We start from the raw sequence: 19,576 nt of genomic DNA, 5'->3' as shown, positions 1-19,576 counted from the left end.
ATATTATCTAATTTTATAATAATATTTGTGTGGCGTATAATATTACTATTATAAAATTTATAAATTTTGTATTTTTGTAACAAAATTTATTTTGAAAACATTATTATGTAAAATACTGATTTGCATAATTTTTGTTTTATTTCTAAATTTGAAACATACGTGGAAATTAAATTAAGTTGAACCTATATAATAGAGAATTTGGTATATAGTTATTAATTAAACCAGTTTGGTATAGTTGTTTAAATAATAAACCCAATTGTTTTTTAACTCATGGGAGTATACAGACGTTAATAACAGTAGAGTAAAGTCTTACATATACGATATAAATAAAGATCAAATGTTTCATCTATGAAAAAATGTGTAAATAAGTTAGTTAAACATGGTAAAATCATTTAAAAGTGTGACTTTTAAGTGGTTTAAATTTTTAAAAAATCACATATGAAATAAGTCATAATTTCTGTGGTAAATATATAAGAATTTATATTTTTAAATTAGAAATAGAAATGAATATTTCTTTTTATAAACATCTTTTAAAATACATCTTAAATTTAATTTTGAAAATTAAATAAATTTAAAATTGTTATTTTAATAAAAAATATTAAAAGAATTTTACATAATTAATAAAAAAAATTGCAATCAAAACTAAACTAAAATTTAGTTTCTAATTATACTTTGAGTTAACTAAAATTTTCATTAACTAATTTCGAAAATATATTTTAAAAAGATTCTAAAAAATATTTGATAGATTTTCTTAGACATTTCTTTAAGATATTTATTAGTATTTCAAATAAATAAAAAGATATTATAATTAAGTTATGTAAAATTTAATTAATTTTTAAGGATGGTCCAAATAAAAAAATCACACATGAAATAAGTCATGACTTCTATTTTAATAGTATAGATAATAATCTGAAAATATATATATAGAAGAAGATACAAATACATGTGAAAGTTTGAAACAATCTATTCAATGAAAAAAATATACAGTAAACTTATTATGTTTTAAAAATTGATAGACACATATATATTATAATATCTACCAATTTAGAATTGAAAACAAAATATTTATATAAAAATAAATGAAAACAAAAATCCGCGCGGTTGCGCGGATCGAGATCTAGTTATAAATTAAAATTTAAGTTTTTTGTTTTATGTTATGTCAATTTTTATCTTCTACATTACCAATTAAATTCCATGAAAATCTTGATAATTAAATAGATGAAAGTGACCCTTTTTAGACCCTTTCATCTATTTAATTATCAAGATTTTAATAGATGTAAAAAAAATACTGCATTAGCATACGATAAACTTCATATTTAGATTTTCTTTCAACTTTCTTATAAATCTATATATATATATAAAATGTTTGTCTCCCTCCTATTGCGCCACCTCAGCATCCACGTCAATAAGTCGGGCGACGTCGCGACGACACGTGTCTCCCTTCATTAAAAATCATTCAATTTGTTATGCTTGGTTTTGGGCTTACACCATTATTTTGTGGGTTTTGCATAATTTTATCCAGGCATAAACAAATTAAAGCTTGCCCCGTAGTCACAAACTTTTTCAACGTGGAGCCGCCACTCAACTTTAGGGTTCATCTTCTCCTGCAAACTCCGATTACGATAAACCAAAAATAGATGTTCTGAAAGGTTGTAAGAGACGAGTATTCATGAGTAGTCTTTGCGTCCTTTGCGGTTTTATGTCGTTTCGTTTGCGGTTCTTCTCCCTTCCTCGAAAGCGTTACAAGTTGCATTGATTCGACGCCATTAAAAATTTCTTAACTCTTTCAACCCACTGCACCACGATCAATCATTCAATGATTCTTATCTTTCTTACAGGTGGTGGATCTGAACTATAAAAAAGGTATGGCTTCATCCCGTGAACATCATCCCTACAAATCCTAATAACTTTTGAAACTTTTTTACAGCAGAATGATTTTGGTTACGTTTATTGATTTGGTTTTTGTTTGTTGATGTAAGATGATTTGGGTATTGTTTATTGATTTAAAAAGCTTAGATGATTTTGGCTCCGTTTTTTTTTTGTTATTTTTTTATTGATGGATGATGATTTTGGTTTCGTTTGTTGTTTTTGTTTTTGTTTGTTAATGTAAGACTATTTTGTTTCTGTTTATTCATTTAGAAAATTTTGAATTTTGATACCCTGTGGAGTTAAGCGTTGGTGATGAGGCTGACGAAGCTGTTTTTATACTCTGTCTTATAAGCTGGAGGTATTGCGAACCCATATGATATTCAGCTCCCCTGTTTATTACCGACATTGTTAGCAAGACATACACGTTCCAGCTCAGCCTGGCCAGTTTCAGTTACACTGCGAAGCATCAGACTTTCACAATCTCACCCATCTTCGACGAGCGCCAGCGTCTTCGTATCTCTGACTTTGTTGTCGATATAATTTTGTATCTACATTTGATGCCGCTTTTCTGTATGTTAAAGTAACATTGTGCATCTTGGTTTTATCAGGGCGGCAACGGTGGTCTAAGAGATGATTTGAACGGTGGAAGCTCAACTCAAGTTCAGTCTAAAAATGTATGTCTTTATTTCATTTTGGAGCATTGCCATTTATTCCATTTTGCAGGCACAATTGATGCTATTTAGAAAAATACATGTTTTACTTTCTACGAGTCATTTTCAAACTTCATGGAGAATATATTTCAGGCTTACCCTATTGCCAAGATATCTATGCTTATGCTGAATATAATCGATCGTGTAGAGTTTGAAAAATAGTTAAAAGGGTGGTCTTTTGAATCCCCAAATAGCTTGAGTTTACCAAAGTGGGAAAACCAAGCTCCAATGCTTTTTAGTCCCTGAATCATCTTCCAATTCATATATTGTTTTCTCTTCAAGGTTATGAAAAGCTGTTCAAGTTTATTAAAATGTCAAAAGATAAAAATATGCCCTGCTTTTTTTAAGAAGATTCTCCTTGAGAATGGCAAGCGTCAAGTTATGTACATGCTCCAGCAATTTGGCAGATCTTGATTAAAACAAAACACAAAATTGTAGATGGGATTATAGTGAAAGTGTTACATTCAGTTGCGATTGTTCCTTAGATTTCTTATACAAACTTTTTGTTTTACATATTAAACAAAGCTGAGATCTCAAAGTTTGTGAATTTGATAGAACACAAAATGCTTGACTCAATCAGAAACAGAGAAGGAACAGAGAACCTAGATGACTAGACAGAACATTCCTAAGTGCTATTATACATGAACATTCCTAAGTGTCCAGCGAGTTTGTTGGTTTATCATAATATTTCTCAAGTACGTGACAAGATTCAAACAAACATTTATATTTAAAATAGCAATTCTCAGTATTGGATTGTCATGATGGGTATCTAACTTTTTGCATAATTTAAAACAATGGATTTCACAGAAATGTGTAAAATTTATTCAGAAACAAATTTATATCCGAGAGAAAAAAAATATGTGTTGAATATCAACTTTTCTGAATAATTTTATTATATTTATTATTATGATAGAGGCAAAACCAGTATTGAAAATGAAATTTTTCTTAATAGTTAGATAAACCTATAACTTTAAATAATAATAACAAAAACAAGTGGTGAATATATATTAAAATCATTTTAGTTATGTTTTCCTTCACTATAACTTCCTCCAATAAATTATTTGATATGAAAGTGGTATGTAACTAAAGTAAAAATTTGCTAGAGAAGTATACTATTTCATTAATTTACAAAATACTATTTTCAAACAATATTTTAAAATATCATGAGAAACATTCCTAACAAATAACTTTGTTACTAAACAGAGTTCAACAAAAGATATAATAAGTTACAAAACATAACAAGTAAAACTATTTATTATAATGAAAGACCATGATTTTAAATGATATTATATTATATTTTATATTATATTTTAAATTTAAATGATTTAGTTTGGAGATAGACTAATTTATTATCATGAAATAAATAATTTGTGTAAAAGTTTTTCAAAACTTAAATATTCTTGAAATAAATTTAGTATTATTTATTTAAAATTTATATTTTTATTTTATAAAATTCAAATATAAATAATATTTCTATATATATTGTTACATTTTCTGAATTATTTTTTGCTAATTTTGTATTCTCCAAAAAAATTGTGAATAATGAAAGATACTGTCATTTTAATTCAAACTAAAAATATTTATTAAAAATAATAATATTATCTCAAAATTTTTATCATTATTTGTTTGTCTATAATATCATTTTCAATCTATAATGATTTTAAATGCTTTATAAAATTAATATAAATTTATATAAAATAGCTTTTATTATAAATTCCTGCCTGTAGGGCGGGCCGACTCTAGTTTTCAATAAAACATTTAGGAAAACAAACAAATTAGACAAAAATGTATATGAGAATTTTAAAAAATAAGTCATAGCAGATGAAATTAAAATAGGGGAAATTTTATGTTTACCACTTTCATGGTACCACTTTTTATCTTTACCACCACTAAAAAGACATTTTCAAAAATACATTATTCATTAAGTGGTAAAAGACTATTATACTTTTATTCTCTATATATATAATAAATCATGGGAAATTGCCAAAAATATCATTTTCAAAGTACCACTTTTCATGTTTACACTAACCACTTTTCCCCTCATCTTTAATGAAGGATAAAAGACATTTATAACTCTTTGATTAATTTTGACCAAAACAAAACTTATGATTAACTAACCTAAACTTAAAACATCAACTCTAAACCCTAAATCATCAACTATAAACCCTAAACCTAAACCATGAAACATCAACTCTAAACCCTAAACCCCGAAACATCAACTCTAAACCCTAAACCTAAACCTTCAAATCTAAACCGTAAAACATCAACTCTAAACCCTAAAGGTAAACCCTAAACCCTAAATCTAAACTTAAAACATCAACTCTAAACCCCAAAACATCAACTCTAAACCTTAAACTCTAAACCTTCAAATCTAAACCCTAAAACATCAACTCAAAACCCTAAACATAAACCCTAAACACTAAACCTTATATTTTCTGAAACTCGAACCCTAAACCCCAAAACCCTAAACCTTCAAATCTAAACCCTAAAACATCAACTCAAAACCCTAAACATAAACCCTAAACACTAAACCTTATATTTTCTGAAACTCGAACCCTAAACCCCAAAACCCTAAACCTTCAAATCTAAACCCTAAATGTAAACCCTAAACCCTAAAACCCTAAACCTTCAAATCTAAACCCTAAAACGTCAACTCTAGGGTTTTAGGGTTTAGGATTTAGCATTTAGAGTTTAGGGTTTAGAGTTGAAAGTTTAGGGTTTAGGGTTTAGAGCTGATGTTTTAGGGTTTAGAGTTGAAGGTTTAGGGTTTAGAATTGATGTTTCGGGGTTTAGGGTTTAGAGTTGATGTTTCAGGGTTTAAAGTTGATGTTTAAAAAAAAAGGTTTAGGATTGATGGTTTAGGGTTCGTATTTAAAATAAAAAGGGTTTAGGATTGGTGGTTTAGGGTTTAGAGTTGAGTTTTGGGGTTTAGGGTTTGAATTTCGAAATAGTATAATTCGAAAAAAACTAAAAAAAATATTTTTTATTTTTTTAGATTTTTATTTATTTAAATATTTATTTATTATATATATAAAGAACAAGGACATAAGAGTTTTTTGCCACTTAATGAAAATTGGTAGCATGAAAGTGGTAAACATATAATTTTCCCATAAATTATTATTTAAATAAATAAATAAAAATATATTTTTTTTATGTTTTCGAATTATACTTTTTCAAATTCGAACTTTTTTATAATTTTTTCGTTATTTGAATTTTTTATTTGAATTTTTTTTATTTTTTTCAAAATGTTTTTTTGAAACTCGAAAATTATGTTTGAAACTATTTTTAAAAATTTTTTAAAAATTATTTTATTATTTATTTATATATTTATTAGAATCCTAAATTTCACATTCCAAAAACTTTACCCTACCCTTCAACTATAAACCCCAAGTTTAGATTAGTTAACCCTAGGGGTATAAGTGTCTTTTACCTTTCATTAAAAATGAGGATAAAAATGATTAGTGTAGACATGAAAAGTGTTTCGTGGTATTATGAATGTGATATTTGTGGCAATTTCCCTACATTCTATCTGAATAAGAAATAATCGTACGAAAAAACATCAAAACAACAACGATCATCTTCTGTTACACAAAAAAAAATTGGACAATATTTTGGAGATTTTGGAGATTGCGGATCAAATTTACCTGACTATTAGTGTTGTTGTAATATTTAAATTTGTGTAATAGTTATGTATTCATGTAATTTTTGAAAAGTTTTTTGTTGTTAAATTCTTTTGTATTGTTGTTGTCTAAATCAAGTTTTAAAATATTTTAGATTTTATTTTAAAGTTTTATTTAATTTTATTTGGAAACTTAGATTTATAAAAATTTAAATTTTTATTAGATATAATTTTTTTAAGAATTAATACGATAAACAAAAAAATATTTAAGAATTATTAAAGTGATGTGTAATTGTAAGTACTCAAATGCAAACAAAAATATGAAACTTCATATTTTAAGTTATAGAATGTCTATTATAGATGCTCTAATATCTAAAAAAATAAATAAGAGAGGTTTCAAAAAATTATAAAACAATTAATCATATGATTAAACATCATACAATAGTTTCTCATCTAATGAAGTTTCTCTAAAATTATAAAATCCACTTGTTACACTAGAATTTAAAGTTATCCTTGACATCAAGTCATCCAACTATCAACTTTTACATTTATAACAAAAACAAATAGAATACGTTAATATAATATATGACCCTGAAAATATAATAGTTTCAAAATGTCTATAATTTTTTATACCCATAATTTTATATCAAATCATATATGAAAATGTTTTAAAAGGGTCAAAAATCTGTTTTCCTCCTATACATACATTGATATAATTAATTGTCTATTTCATTTATAAAGATAAGGAAATATGAAAAAATCCAATTTCGTACATGAGCTGTAAATAAAATCTTTGGCATCCAAATTTCTCTAGTAGAGTGTTGTTTTCACTATAATTTTTCGGTAACGATATTTTTGCCATAAACACAAAGTTGCCAAATTATGTGATTTACTATTTATAATGTCAGGTTTTGTAAATGTTTACTTAAAAGTAACCTTCTTTAGTTTTTCCAAACTGGCAACTAACTAAAGCAATAATCAAAGATATCTGACCAGTTAAGATTTATGAAAAGAAATGATGATTCAACAATCAAACGTGCATGCTGAGACCAATGTGCTTTATATTCGTTGCCTTCTCCCCTTACCATTATTTCTCCACCTTCCATCCGATCCCATCCACCTTGTATAACTCGATCAAGTAATCACCCTCTCTAGCCAAACGCAAGAAAAAAAAACTAAAAAAAAACAAAACATGATTCCAGAGAAGTGGAAAGGAGCAAAGCACACGCTTCTAGAGCGACCATGGTTTATCATAGCTGCTCTAGCTGGTCTTTTAGGTGGCGCACTGCTCATCACAAGTATCATCCGAGCTACGGACAGCACTCTATCTTTATGTTCCACCGCAAAAACCGCGGCGCGGTCCATAGCCGAATACTCAACCACACCAATCCAGCTTCAATCCATCGTCCACTACGCGACCTCACAGACCGTTCCTCAACAATCCTTCGAGGAGATATCTATCTCTTTAAACGTCCTTAAGGAACGTATACCTTGCAATTTTCTTGTCTTTGGCCTCGGGCACGACTCCCTCATGTGGGCCTCCCTCAATCCACGTGGCACCACTGTGTTCCTTGAGGAGGATCCTGAGTGGATCCAGGCCGTCCTAAAGGATGCACCGTCCCTGAGGGCTCACCATGTTCAGTATCGGACCCAACTTTCTCAAGCCGACAATCTTCTCGCGACCTACCGGTCCGAACCCAAGTGTTTACCTGCCAATGCTTTCCCGATCCGCTACAACGAAAAGTGTCCATTGGCTTTGACTTCACTTCCTGATGAGTTCTATGATACCGAATGGGATCTGATCATGGTGGACGCACCAAAAGGGTACTTCCCAACCGCGCCAGGGAGGATGGCAGCTATATTCTCTGCAGCCATCATGGCACGTAACCGGAAGGGTGCGGGCACCACGCACGTTTTCCTTCATGATGTTGACCGCATAGTGGAGAAGACGTACGCCAACGAGTTCCTATGCGAGAAGTACAGAGTCAATTCAGCTGGTAGGCTCTGGCACTTTGAGATACCCAACGCTGCTAACATGAGCGACCAGCCTGGGGACCGATTTTGCTAGGTTGAACCGATCTTTGATTCTTCGTTACTTTTAAATTAAACACCGCATAGTTCTTCTGAGTTTACAACTGTTTATTTTTAAATATAACTATCCGGAGGCTTCTCATAAAATAAATCATATATATATATCCTATTGATGTTACTCTTTGTTTCGTATGGGTTTATTAGACTTGGTTTCTATATATTTTGGACAGTAGCATACTATTAATGTAGTCCAAGTCCAACAACATAAGAGGCCTCAAGTTCATCAACATAACAAGCCCATTGTGAAATCTCAGCTACAAGACAAACCTCCAACATTCACAAAAGATAGAGCACAAGGAGGTTGTGCTCAACGTACGATAAAGCAGTCAATCCAGCTAGCCAATAGATTCTCTCCTTTGTTAATGGCCAGCTGCTGAGATCACAGCTGTATCATCTCTGTCCTTCGGCTTTAGCTATATATGGAAAACGTTTGTAACCTTGATGACTAAAGCAATAAACGTATTATTCAGAAATCTTTTGCTCTGTTTATTCCTCTGTTTTGGTTCTACCTATATGGTATCAGAGCCATGGAAGGCAATCCTGACCCTCATTCCGCGTCAAATCTCACCATCAATCAGTGTGTCACACTCAAGCTGAAGGATGACAACTATCTCTTGTGGAAACTGCAGTTTGAGCAGTTCCTCTCTTCTCAGTTGCTTCTCGGCTACGTCAATGGTGGTCAACCTAGTCCTGCGCAAACCATTACCGTCAGAGAAGGAGATCAAGTCACGGAAGCCGCAAATCCGGAGTTTCTCAAGTGGGTACAGAAAGATCAACTCATCATGGCATGGATTTATGGTACTCTCTCCGAAAACGCGCTTCGTTCTGTTTATGGTCTCCATTCGTCTCAAGAGGTATGGTCTGCTCTAGGACAGAAGTATAATAGGGTTTCGGCCACTAGGAAGCTAGCTTTATAGAGGAAGATTCAGACTATGTCTAAGGGTAGTAAAACTATGGCGGTTTACTTATCTGAAATCAAATCTCTGTGTGATCAACTTGATTCTATTGGCTCTGCGATTCCTGAAAGTGAGAAGATCTTTGGTGTTTTAAACGGATTAGGAAAAGATTATGAGTCTATCTGCACTGTGATTGAGAACTCTATGGATGCTATACCGGCACCTTCTCTTGATGATGTTATGTCCAAGCTAATCTCCTTTGAAGACAAAGTTCAAGCATACACAGCGTCCTCTGAGATCACTCCGCACCAGGCGTTCTATACAAATCGAGGCGGCTACTCTGGTCGTGGTCGAGGTCAATACCGTGGAGGCTACAGGGGACGAGGTTACTCAACCAAGGCAGGGGTTTCTATCAGCAGTTTGGTCAGAACAGTGGCCGTGGACAGCAGCAGAGTTCGTCCCGTCCTACATGTCAGATATGTGGCAAGTTTGGTCATTCAGCTTCCAGTGTTATCATAGGTATGATGAGAATTTTCAGCCTCAGCTACCTCAGGCAAATGCAGTGATGAGAACTACAGAAGACTCAGACTTTGATGGCAATGAGTGGTACCCTGACACAGCTGCTACACATCACATTACAAACTCCACTCAGCATCTGCAATCCTCACAACCCTACTCTGGAATAGATTGGTAATGGAGACTTTCTCCCAATCACTCATGTCGGCTCCATTGCATTACCATCTATATCAGGTACCTTACCACTTAATGGTGTACTAGTATGTCCTTCAATAACAAAGTCTCTGCTATCTGTATCGAGATTGACTGATGACTATCTCTGTGAATTTTTATTTGACTCCCGTGATGTACTTGTTAAGGACAAAAAGACACAACAACTTCTCAGTCGAGGAAGCAAGCGTGAAGGTCTGTACCGGTTAGAGAACCCTCAGTTTCTTGCGTTGTACTCATCTAGGCAGCAATGTGCAAGTGATGTCATATGGCACAAGAGATTGGGGCATCCTCACCAGCAAATTCTTCAATATATATCTTCAATACAAGCAATTTCAGTTAATAAAGTCTTTAAGACTATGTGTGAGTTATGTCAGCTAGGGAAAACCTGCAAGTTACCCTTTTCTATTTCAAATTTTCAGTCTGAGAAACCATTAGAAAGGATTCATAGTGATGTATGGGGTCCTGCTCCTGTAACTTATGTTCAAGGTTTCAGATATTATATCATTTTCATTGATAATTTCTCGAGATTCAGCTGGCTCTATCCGCTTAAGCGCAAATCAGATGTGTTTTCTGTTTTTAAATCCTTTCAAAGCATGGTTGAGAATCAGTTTGAAAGGAAGATACAAATTTTTCAGAGTGATGGAGGAGGAGAATTTGTAAACACAGAGTTTGCATCGCATCTAGCACAGTGTGGCATCAAACACTACTTATGCTATCCGCATACTCCAGAACAGAACGATTTGGCTGAGAGAAAGCATCGTCACTTGCTTGAACTCGGGTTGTCTATGATGTTTGAAGCGAAGCTACCTCAGAATCTTTGGGCTGAAGCTCTGTTCACAACAAATTTCTTGACAAACTTGCTTCCACACTCTGCTACTGGAAAGACAACAAGTCCTTTTGAGAAGTTAAATGGAGTTGTACCTCACTATTCAGCCCTTCGCGTGTTAGGATGTGCATGATATCCATATCTCCGACTGTATGCGCAAAACAAGTTTGATCCTAAGAGTCTTTTATGTGTCTTCTTGGGTTATACAGAGAAACATAAAGGATATCGGTGTCTTCAACCTCCTACTGGACGTGTGTACATAAGTCGCCATGTTCTCTTTGATGAAGGTCATTTTCCATTCTCTGATATATATAAGTCAAGTAGTGAGCAGATAAACACACCTTTGTTAGAGGCTTGGTACAAAGGTTTGAAGACTGTTGTTTCAGAAGATGAAACTGTTACTGAAGCAAGCCAAGAAGAAGTTATAACAGGAAGTCGAAGACAAGTTGATAAACCTCCAGTCAACCCGGCTCCTTATCAGTATGCAGAAGAAGATTTTCCACCTCTTCCTTCACAAGATCATGTGCCTGTCCCAGAGCCTGCACCAAATCTAGTTCAGGTACCTGCCCCTCCTCCAGAAGACAACACTCATACTATGGTTACGAGGGGAAATGATGGTATCAGAAAACCGAACCCAAGATATGTGTTGCATACAGTCAAAAGTGTTACTAAAGAGCCTACAACTTTGGCTGAGGCTCTTAGTCACCCTGGTTGGAATGGAGCTATGTCTGAAGAAATTGGCACATGTCATGAGACACAAACATGGAGTCTGGTTCCATGTCCTAAAGATGATCATGTCATTGGGTGTAGATGGGTTCATAAAGTAAAATTACATGCGGATGGAACAGTTGAGAAGCTGAGATCAAGACTTGTCGCTAAAGGAAATGAACAAGAAGAAGGGGTTGATTTCTTGGAAACTTATAGTCCTGTTGTTAGAACAGCAACAGTTCGAATGGTGCTGCATACAGCTACGGTTAATCATTGGGATATCAAGCAATTAGACGTTAAAAACGCCTTCTTGCATGGTGACTTAGCAGAAACAGTTTATATGAGACAGCCTCCCGGTTTTGAAGATACTGTGCATCCAGAGTATGTGTGTCTCCTGCACAAAGCTATTTATGGGTTGAAGCAAGCTCCACGTGCTTGGTTTGACAAATTCAGGACATTTCTCTTGAAGTTTGGGTTCATCTGCAGTGTTAAAGATCCATCTCTCTTCATATATCATCACGGTACTACCATCATCTTTATCCTATTATACGTTGATGACATGGTATTAACCGGTAATGACCCTGATGTGTTAAAGAAGCTATTGAGTTCTCTTAGTTCTGAGTTTCGAATGAAGGACATGGGTCCTTTGAGCTACTTTCTTGGAATTTAAGTGCAATACACGCCCACTGGTATGTTTCTGAATCAGGAGAAGTATGCATCAGACTTGCTTCACACGGCAGGGATGATTGATTGCTCACCTATGCCTGCTCCATTGCCTCTGCAACTAAACAAGGTTCCATACCAAGAAGAATACTTCAAAGGACCATCATACTTTAGGAGTCTTGCTGGAAAGCTTCAGTACTTGACTTTAACAAGACCTGATCTTCAGTTTGCAGTTAATCTAGTGTGTCAGCGAATGCACAAACCAACAGTGGCTGACTTCAATTTGCTAAAACGAGTTCTCAGATACATCAAGGGTACTCTTACCATGGGTCTACACTTTACCTCAGACTCAGATTCTTCTCTTAAAGCTTTCTGTGACAGTGATTGGGCCGGTTGCAGTGAGAGAAGACGTTTTACAGGTGGTTTATGTACAATGATTGGTTCAAACCTCATCTCATGGTCAGCTAAAAGGCAAGATTCAGTCTCAAGATCATCAACAGAAGCAGAGTATAGGTGTTTATCTGACACTGCTGCAGAACTTTCTTGGATCAGAGATCTGTTGCAGGAGCTTGGCTTTCCCTCTATGAAATCAGCTGAAGCATACTGTGACAATTTATCAGCGGTTCATCTTACTGCTAACCCGGTGTTACATAAAAAGTCCAAGCACTTTGCAACTCACTACCATTTTGCTCGAGAACAAGTGGCTAAAGGTACGTTGATCGTTCAGCATGTGCCTGCTTCGTTACAGCTTGTTGATATCTTCACTAAGTCATTACCACAAGAGGCCTTCTACTCGTTGCATTCCAAACTCGGTGTTGTGTCGTCGCCCACCACGAGTTTGCGAGGGGATATTAATGTAGTCCAAGTCCAACAACACAAGAGACCTCAAGTTCATCAACATAACAAGCCCATTGTGAAGTCTCAGCTACAAGACAAACCTCCAACGTTCACAAAAGATAGAGCACAAGGAGGTTGTGCTCAACGTACGATACAGCAGTCAATCCAGATAGCTAATAGATTCTCTCCTTTGTTAATGGCCAGCTGCTGAGATCACAATTGTATCATCTCTAGATCCTTCGGCTTTAGCTATATATGGAAAACGTTTGTAACCTTGATGATTTAAGCAATAAACGTATTATTTTGAAATCTTTTGCTCTGTTTATTCCTCTGTTTTGGTTCTACCTATACATACTTTGTGGTGATATTTGAAGAGTGCACCTATGCAGTTTTCGATGTGACTAGGAAAATACAATATATTGATACGGTTATTGAGTTATAATTTTGACATTTTCTATGAGCTATGAGTTGAGAATGAAATGGTGGATTGGTTGTTGTGAACTGTGAGAGAAACAAAGAACTGTAAGATTAAAATGACTTATTGGTTCTAGGAATACATTTACCATTTCAAATCCAAGACGTTTATCTGTAAATTAAGAAATATGGAGAGATTCAGTCACTAATTGCACAAATAGGAAATGTCAAGTTAGAGTTTCAAAAAAAAAAAAAAAAGAAAAAAAAAGGAAATGTCAAGTCCGCGATAGTTAAATATTTCGCAAAGAAAATAGGTCAATGGTATGCCATCATGATGAAGAGTTTACTAATCGTGTTAAATGTTTTATTGTCAACATCTTCGTCAAATCCATCTCATACATCATTTTATGCTATGTGATTGTAATTATGATCACGCATCTGATAAGACTCTTTATCATAGGTGATAGGTGTACTGAAAGGCTTGGTGGAAAATACTATAGAGTGAAAAATTCTAGTTATATGCTTACAAGATGATTCTGCAACTTAGTTCATTTGTTGAATTACACTATTTTGTTCCACCTTAGTTTTGGATTTCGCAGTTTCCCCCACAGCACATAAGCAGCCATAAGTCTGTTTAGGCCTGGGCATTTCAGGTATCGGTTCGGTTCGGTTCGGGTATTTCGGGTTTTGGGTAGTTCGGATAGGGGCTAGAGGATCCATTTAGTTCTTGACCTATTTTCGGTTCGGTTCGATTCGGATAGTTTCGGGTTCGGTTCGGTTCGGATAGTAAATGTAGGAACCGGAAAATATCCGGAAAAAGTTCGGTTCTCATTTGGATCCGGTTCGGATTTGGATAGTTCGGGTAGTTCGGATAATTTGGATAAAATATCGGTTATTTAGGGTAAAATATCAAATAATTAGGATGATTTAGATAAAAAATTTGGATATTTCGGATTACTTTGGATATTTCGGATAAAACTATCTGGATAGTTTCGGATACTTTCGGGTAGTTTGGATACTTTATAATAATTTAGTTATCCTCTACTATTTTCAGATACTTTTAATAGAATTTTAAATTAAAAATATATATTTATTGATGTTATATGTATATATAATTAATATTTTTATATATTCGGATACCCGTTCGGTTCTCGGTTCGGTTCCGGTTCGGTTATTTCAGGTATAAAAATATAAAAACCGTTCGGATATTTGAGGGTATTAGTCCGGTTCCGGTTTCGGGTATTTCGGTTCGGTTCTTCGGTTCCAGTTATTTTGCCCAGGCCTAAGTCTGTTAGTCAAAAGTTCATGATATTATTGTTAACAAGATTAAATCACACCTGATACATTTTGAAATAAAGCCATGATGAATAAAAAAATCGGAAACTATTTTAGATATTCTTAAAATAAAATGAAACTATATATAGTGAAAATAAACAGAAATTAATCTCCTTAAAGATGAATTTTTAAGTGGGAAAATATCCTTGGAACACCCTACTTAATACTTCCACCCCTTTTGAATTGGAACTGATTTGTATATATCTATCCAATTTTTTTCGGTCTTAAAGAAAGTTCAGAAAAAAATTCTCAAAAAAATTGAAAGCTAAGAAAAGGATTTTTAAAGTCTTCATATTTAAACTTTTTGGTTTTTTTTTTTGTGACAAAGGAAAAAAAAGTAAAGAAATAGAACAATAATGAACCTAAAACGAAAAAGTTCAACAAAAAACCCTAAAATGGTCCCCTTTTTAGACAGTAGAATGAAGAGGAATCTAGAATTCGGTCTACCAGAAGCTGGAAACCTTAGACATAAAGAAACGTTGCCACCACTTAGTGCTGGGTTCGCGGGTCAACCCGCCCCGACCCGCCGCGGGTCGAATCATTTTTTCGATTCAAAAACTCGACCCGCATAACCCGCAAACAAAAACTTTTATATCCGCACCCGCCCCGCCAAAACCCGCGGGGAACCCGCCAAACCCGCGGATAATATTAATTATATTAAAAATAGTTATTTTAATTAAAAATGATTATTTTCTAATTATATAATAATTATTTTAATTAAAAATAATTATTTTTTATTTATATAATAGTTATTTTTAAAAAATACTATTAAAAAAATATATTTATAATTAAAATTATATAAATATTTATTGTTTTTTATATATTTTACGAAAAAATGTTTTTTTTTTCAAAAATGTTTTTTTTTTTTAATTTGCGGGTACCCGCGATTCAAATTCGGCTGACCCGCACCCGCCCCGCTCAAAATAATCTCGACCCGCACCCGCACCCGCGATTTAAAAATTTCAAATGGTTCGACCCGCACCCGCCCCGCGGCGGGTCAAACGGGGCGGGGCCCGCGGACAATGATTAAAATTTCCAGCTCTACCACCACTGTGATGAGGAGGAAGATCGCTTGAAACTAAACCGGAACCAAAATGCTAAATAAAAAGCCACCACAATGAAGGAGATAAACCAACCACCGACGAGAACTGTAAAGGGCAAATTGTATGAAGAAGCAATGAAGCGAAAAAAAGGAGTTCAGATCTGGTAATAGATTGTCACTGTAGTCAGTTGTCATAAGGAAATATTTCAAAACACCCTCCACCATTCTCGAAGCAAAGAGATCACTCAACATGCCAATAGTTCATACAACCCTAAAATTAGCTCACCTAAACATGCTTTCCACCCGAGAGATCTTGACAAAATTCCAACACAGACGAGCAACGACTTCACTTCCAGAGCCAATATATCCAAACAGAGAGCTTCATCTAAAATTTCAACGATAATCCATGAGGAAGCTTCACCATACCTTCAAACACCGTCAAACTAAAGGTCTACACGGAAAACCTCATGAGCGTTACTTAATCTACTTTAAATAACCACAAAACCAATATATAAAAACTAGGGGAAGAAATGGAAAAGGAGGTACCTTTTACGGCTCGGAGAATAAAATGCGGAGGCCAAAGAGATGGAGGCAAGGGATACAAAGAGGGTGTAGATAGAAAGGATAGAAATGAGAGAGAAGAAACGATTGGCCAATTTTCTTCTTTTTTTTTTTTTAAATTAAAATTATATTGATTCATCCCTCTTAAGGGCATTCCGAAAAAGTGACAACCCTAACGTGGCTGTTCCCCGGAGAAATGGCTGAATCTAGGTTACATGCAATGAAACAAAACGTAGAATCAAGTCTTAGCACAAGAGGAATAAAAGGTTGAGGGAAAGAAGACGAGGTCCTCCTTCGGGTGAACGCCGTGGCTATCAGCTTCGATTTCCGGTGACATCGCGAGAGAGGGGCGTTCAAGCCAGCCCAAGCTCCGCCTCCGGGTACCGTTGAAGAAGCCACCCACGAAGGTGTCCCGCGGCCCCAATACGCCGGCCTCCGAGAGAAAACAACCTCCAAAAAACCTCATTGCCGTAACTACAAACGCTTCATCTCTTCACAGGTCCGAGACCCTGCGTGTTCCTCCACTTCAGGTGGTGTAAGAGACGGTTCCACGACGGAGATGCATCTCAAAGGGAACCGCCATCCCATTCGAGAGATCCGCCGCCGCCAAAACGCAAACCTTTCAATCGGAGATGGAAACCCTAGCCCCGATAACTGACAAGCGGTTTCCGATGAGCTCTCCGTCGTCCCCTAACAGATCGCCGTCATCGTACTCCCGACGAGTTACCAGAGCACCCGATCTCGCCGAGAAGCATGAGAAACACCTCCATAGAACGCCGGAAGTCACAGCTCTGTTCCGTCGCACAAGATCCGAGAGGGGAGAACCCTACAGCCACCGACAAGTCGCCGGAAAGTCATAGAGCCTCCCCTCGAAAGCAAAACGCTGAGCTTTGGAGTAGAGAGAGAAGAGAGAAGGCGCGTGTGTTTCAGATGCCGCTCATAGGCCTAATCCACAATAGTGATTGATTGGCCAATTTTCATTTGTGTAATTTCTGGCCGCAATAGCAAATTTTAAGAAAAAGTGCTTAGAACACTTATGTAAATTTGTTACAAGTGAATCAAATTCGCTTTTTCTTAATTCAAATGTGAATCAAATTTTCTTTAAGCTCAACAAATAATAAAGAAAACTATTCGTATACTAAAATAATATATGTTAAAATATATTTTTAAAACAATCAACATGTAAATATAAATTATCTTAAACATATTTCTTTTCTATAATATAAATAAATAAATTTTAAAAATGTATTACAAAAAAATGTATAAATTAAAAAAAATATATATTTTGCAGGAAGTTATCTATTTGATTATTTCATATTGTTATTTTACTGTACCTAAATCAAAAATATATTAGTAAGTAATATAAATTAATAACAAAGTAAAATGTATTAAACAAATCACTATATATTAATAATGCTGAATAAGAAATATAAACAAAAATATTATAGAATTGAGTAATATATAATACTAAAATAGAAATTATATATTTAAAACATTTGTAATAATATCATATATATTTATAAAATGAAAAAAATATTCGGACGGATATGCGGATTAAATTCTAGTATTTTCTTAAACTACGACCCTATAAAAAAAATTCTTGTTAGCAATTGGCTGGTAAGTATTAGAAATAGTACAATGTGTTGTTGGAAATCCCACATATCCTTTAAAATTTTGGAATCCAAAACATATACATTGCCCGTTTTAGTTGAAGAGTGCGTGTTGGGCTTATCAAACTTGGTCCACGATATTTACATGCGTAAAGCTGAGAAGAAACGAAATATTAAACCCAATAAAACACATTTCTCAGGGTATCGAAGAATTACTTCTGAGAAACAAACAAACTGAAGTTTCTGGTTCTTCTCCGGTTGTTTAGTAGTGGTTTCGGCGGTGGCGTGTCTTCAATGTCGCCGTCAGAGCAGTCTGTCTGGTGTTAGTCATTTGTTGTTGTCTCTTTTGTTTACTCAATATTTCTCTTCCTTTTGTGTGCCTTTCGGTGGTTTTTGATGGGTCTGTTGTGCTATTGTTTACTGTTGTTAAGGCTTTTGTTGATAGATCTGTGATTTCTTCTCGGATTTATTTCCAAGTCCTCTGTAGATCTGGGTGTTTTGGTGTTGCAGGTTTGTTTAGTTTTTAGATCTGCTTGTCTAGGCTCAGATCCGGCTGGAGAGAATGTCCACGACGATAGTGAATTGTGTGGTTCTGTCTGCTCATGCTTTGGTGTCTCAGCGAGAAGAACTCTTAAGCTCTGTTTTCGTTGTCCTCCGTCATTAGTGTGTGTACCTTCGGCCGAGGGTTTAAATCCAGTTAATCTCTCATGGATTTTTTGAGCTTGTCTTAGTTGGTGCTTGATTCAGCAACGGTGTAGCATTTCGCGGTGATGTGTGGTGAGCAGGTGCGGGTTCTGGTCCTTGAGAAGTAGGTGGTTTCAGACCACCTATTCGTCTCTTAGGTTTGTGGAGGCCTTATCCCGCCTTGTCATTTAGTGTTTATCATGGTCTTCCTTTGGTCTCTGTTTTCCTCGTGGCTTCATCTGGTTGAGGCAATATAAAGAGGTTGAGGCATGGAGGCTTACGGTTTAAGGTGCGGTTGAGTACGGTGCTCTTGCGGATGTTGTTACATCCTGGTTTTAGATGTTGAGTTCATTGCAGTGGTTTTCATCGTGAACAGGTGGTTCAGATGAGGTTTATGCTCTTCATGAAGAAGTCATCCGCGCTGCTTGCTCTCTTGTGTCGTTCGTTGCAAGAAAACCGGCTAGTCTTACCGCATTAAGTCATTGTTCTTTTATCTTTAACTGGTTGTTTCTGGGTTTCTTTAAAGGAGAGTAGGTGTTCAGTTTAGTTTCGGATGTTGGTTAGTACCCCGTGTGTTTGGGTTCTAGATTCCTGATTTTGGGCTTAGCTTCCGGGGATATCTTTGTATTCCGCCGGCTTTAGTATCTCAACCTTGTATTCTCATGTTATCGATGAGATTCAGATAGCAAAAAAAAAAAAAACAAACTGTCAAACTCAATACCATAAAATCAACAAGGCTCCACTTACCCAATAGGCCAATACTGCATCTGAGTTTTCAGAAATTGATGTTTCAAATATGTAATATTATTTTAGCGCTTAAAACACCAGTTTGCTATGCTTTAAATAGGAAAATATGAGATTTATTATAATGTGAAAACCACTTTCACTGCCAATTTAATCGACGGAAGAATTCATTATACAACCATATGACGTTCCAAACGACTCGCTGTGAGTCTGACAAGGAGGGTGCATAATAGAAGCA

General features: G+C 34.9%; 1 protein-coding gene and 2 long non-coding RNA genes across 3 annotated transcripts; 2 read left to right on the top strand and 1 right to left on the bottom strand.

The window, feature by feature from the left end:
• The first annotated feature begins 7,390 nt into the window (after positions 1-7,390).
• On the top strand, positions 7,391-8,301 carry LOC106299720 (glucuronoxylan 4-O-methyltransferase 1-like). Its single transcript, XM_013735757.1, has one exon. It carries the CDS (start codon positions 7,391-7,393, stop codon positions 8,264-8,266), a length of 876 nt encoding a protein of 291 aa, XP_013591211.1. The 3' UTR covers positions 8,267-8,301.
• Positions 8,302-15,843: 7,542 nt separating this feature from the next.
• LOC106296766 lies at positions 15,844-17,309 on the bottom strand. The gene is made up of 2 exons (XR_001261284.1): positions 16,286-17,309; positions 15,844-16,190 (listed from the first exon to the last, which is right to left on the bottom strand). It is a non-coding gene; the product is annotated as an uncharacterized LOC106296766 (long non-coding RNA).
• Positions 17,310-18,028: 719 nt separating this feature from the next.
• LOC106296785 lies at positions 18,029-19,295 on the top strand. The gene is made up of 2 exons (XR_001261288.1): positions 18,029-18,883; positions 18,971-19,295. It is a non-coding gene; the product is annotated as an uncharacterized LOC106296785 (long non-coding RNA).
• Positions 19,296-19,576: the final 281 nt, after the last annotated feature.

The sequence above is a fragment of the Brassica oleracea genome, chromosome C6 (genome assembly GCF_000695525.1).
Source record: "Brassica oleracea var. oleracea cultivar TO1000 chromosome C6, BOL, whole genome shotgun sequence".
NCBI classification, from domain to species: Eukaryota; Viridiplantae; Streptophyta; class Magnoliopsida; order Brassicales; family Brassicaceae; genus Brassica; species Brassica oleracea.
This window is presented reverse-complemented; position numbering and strand designations above follow the sequence as displayed.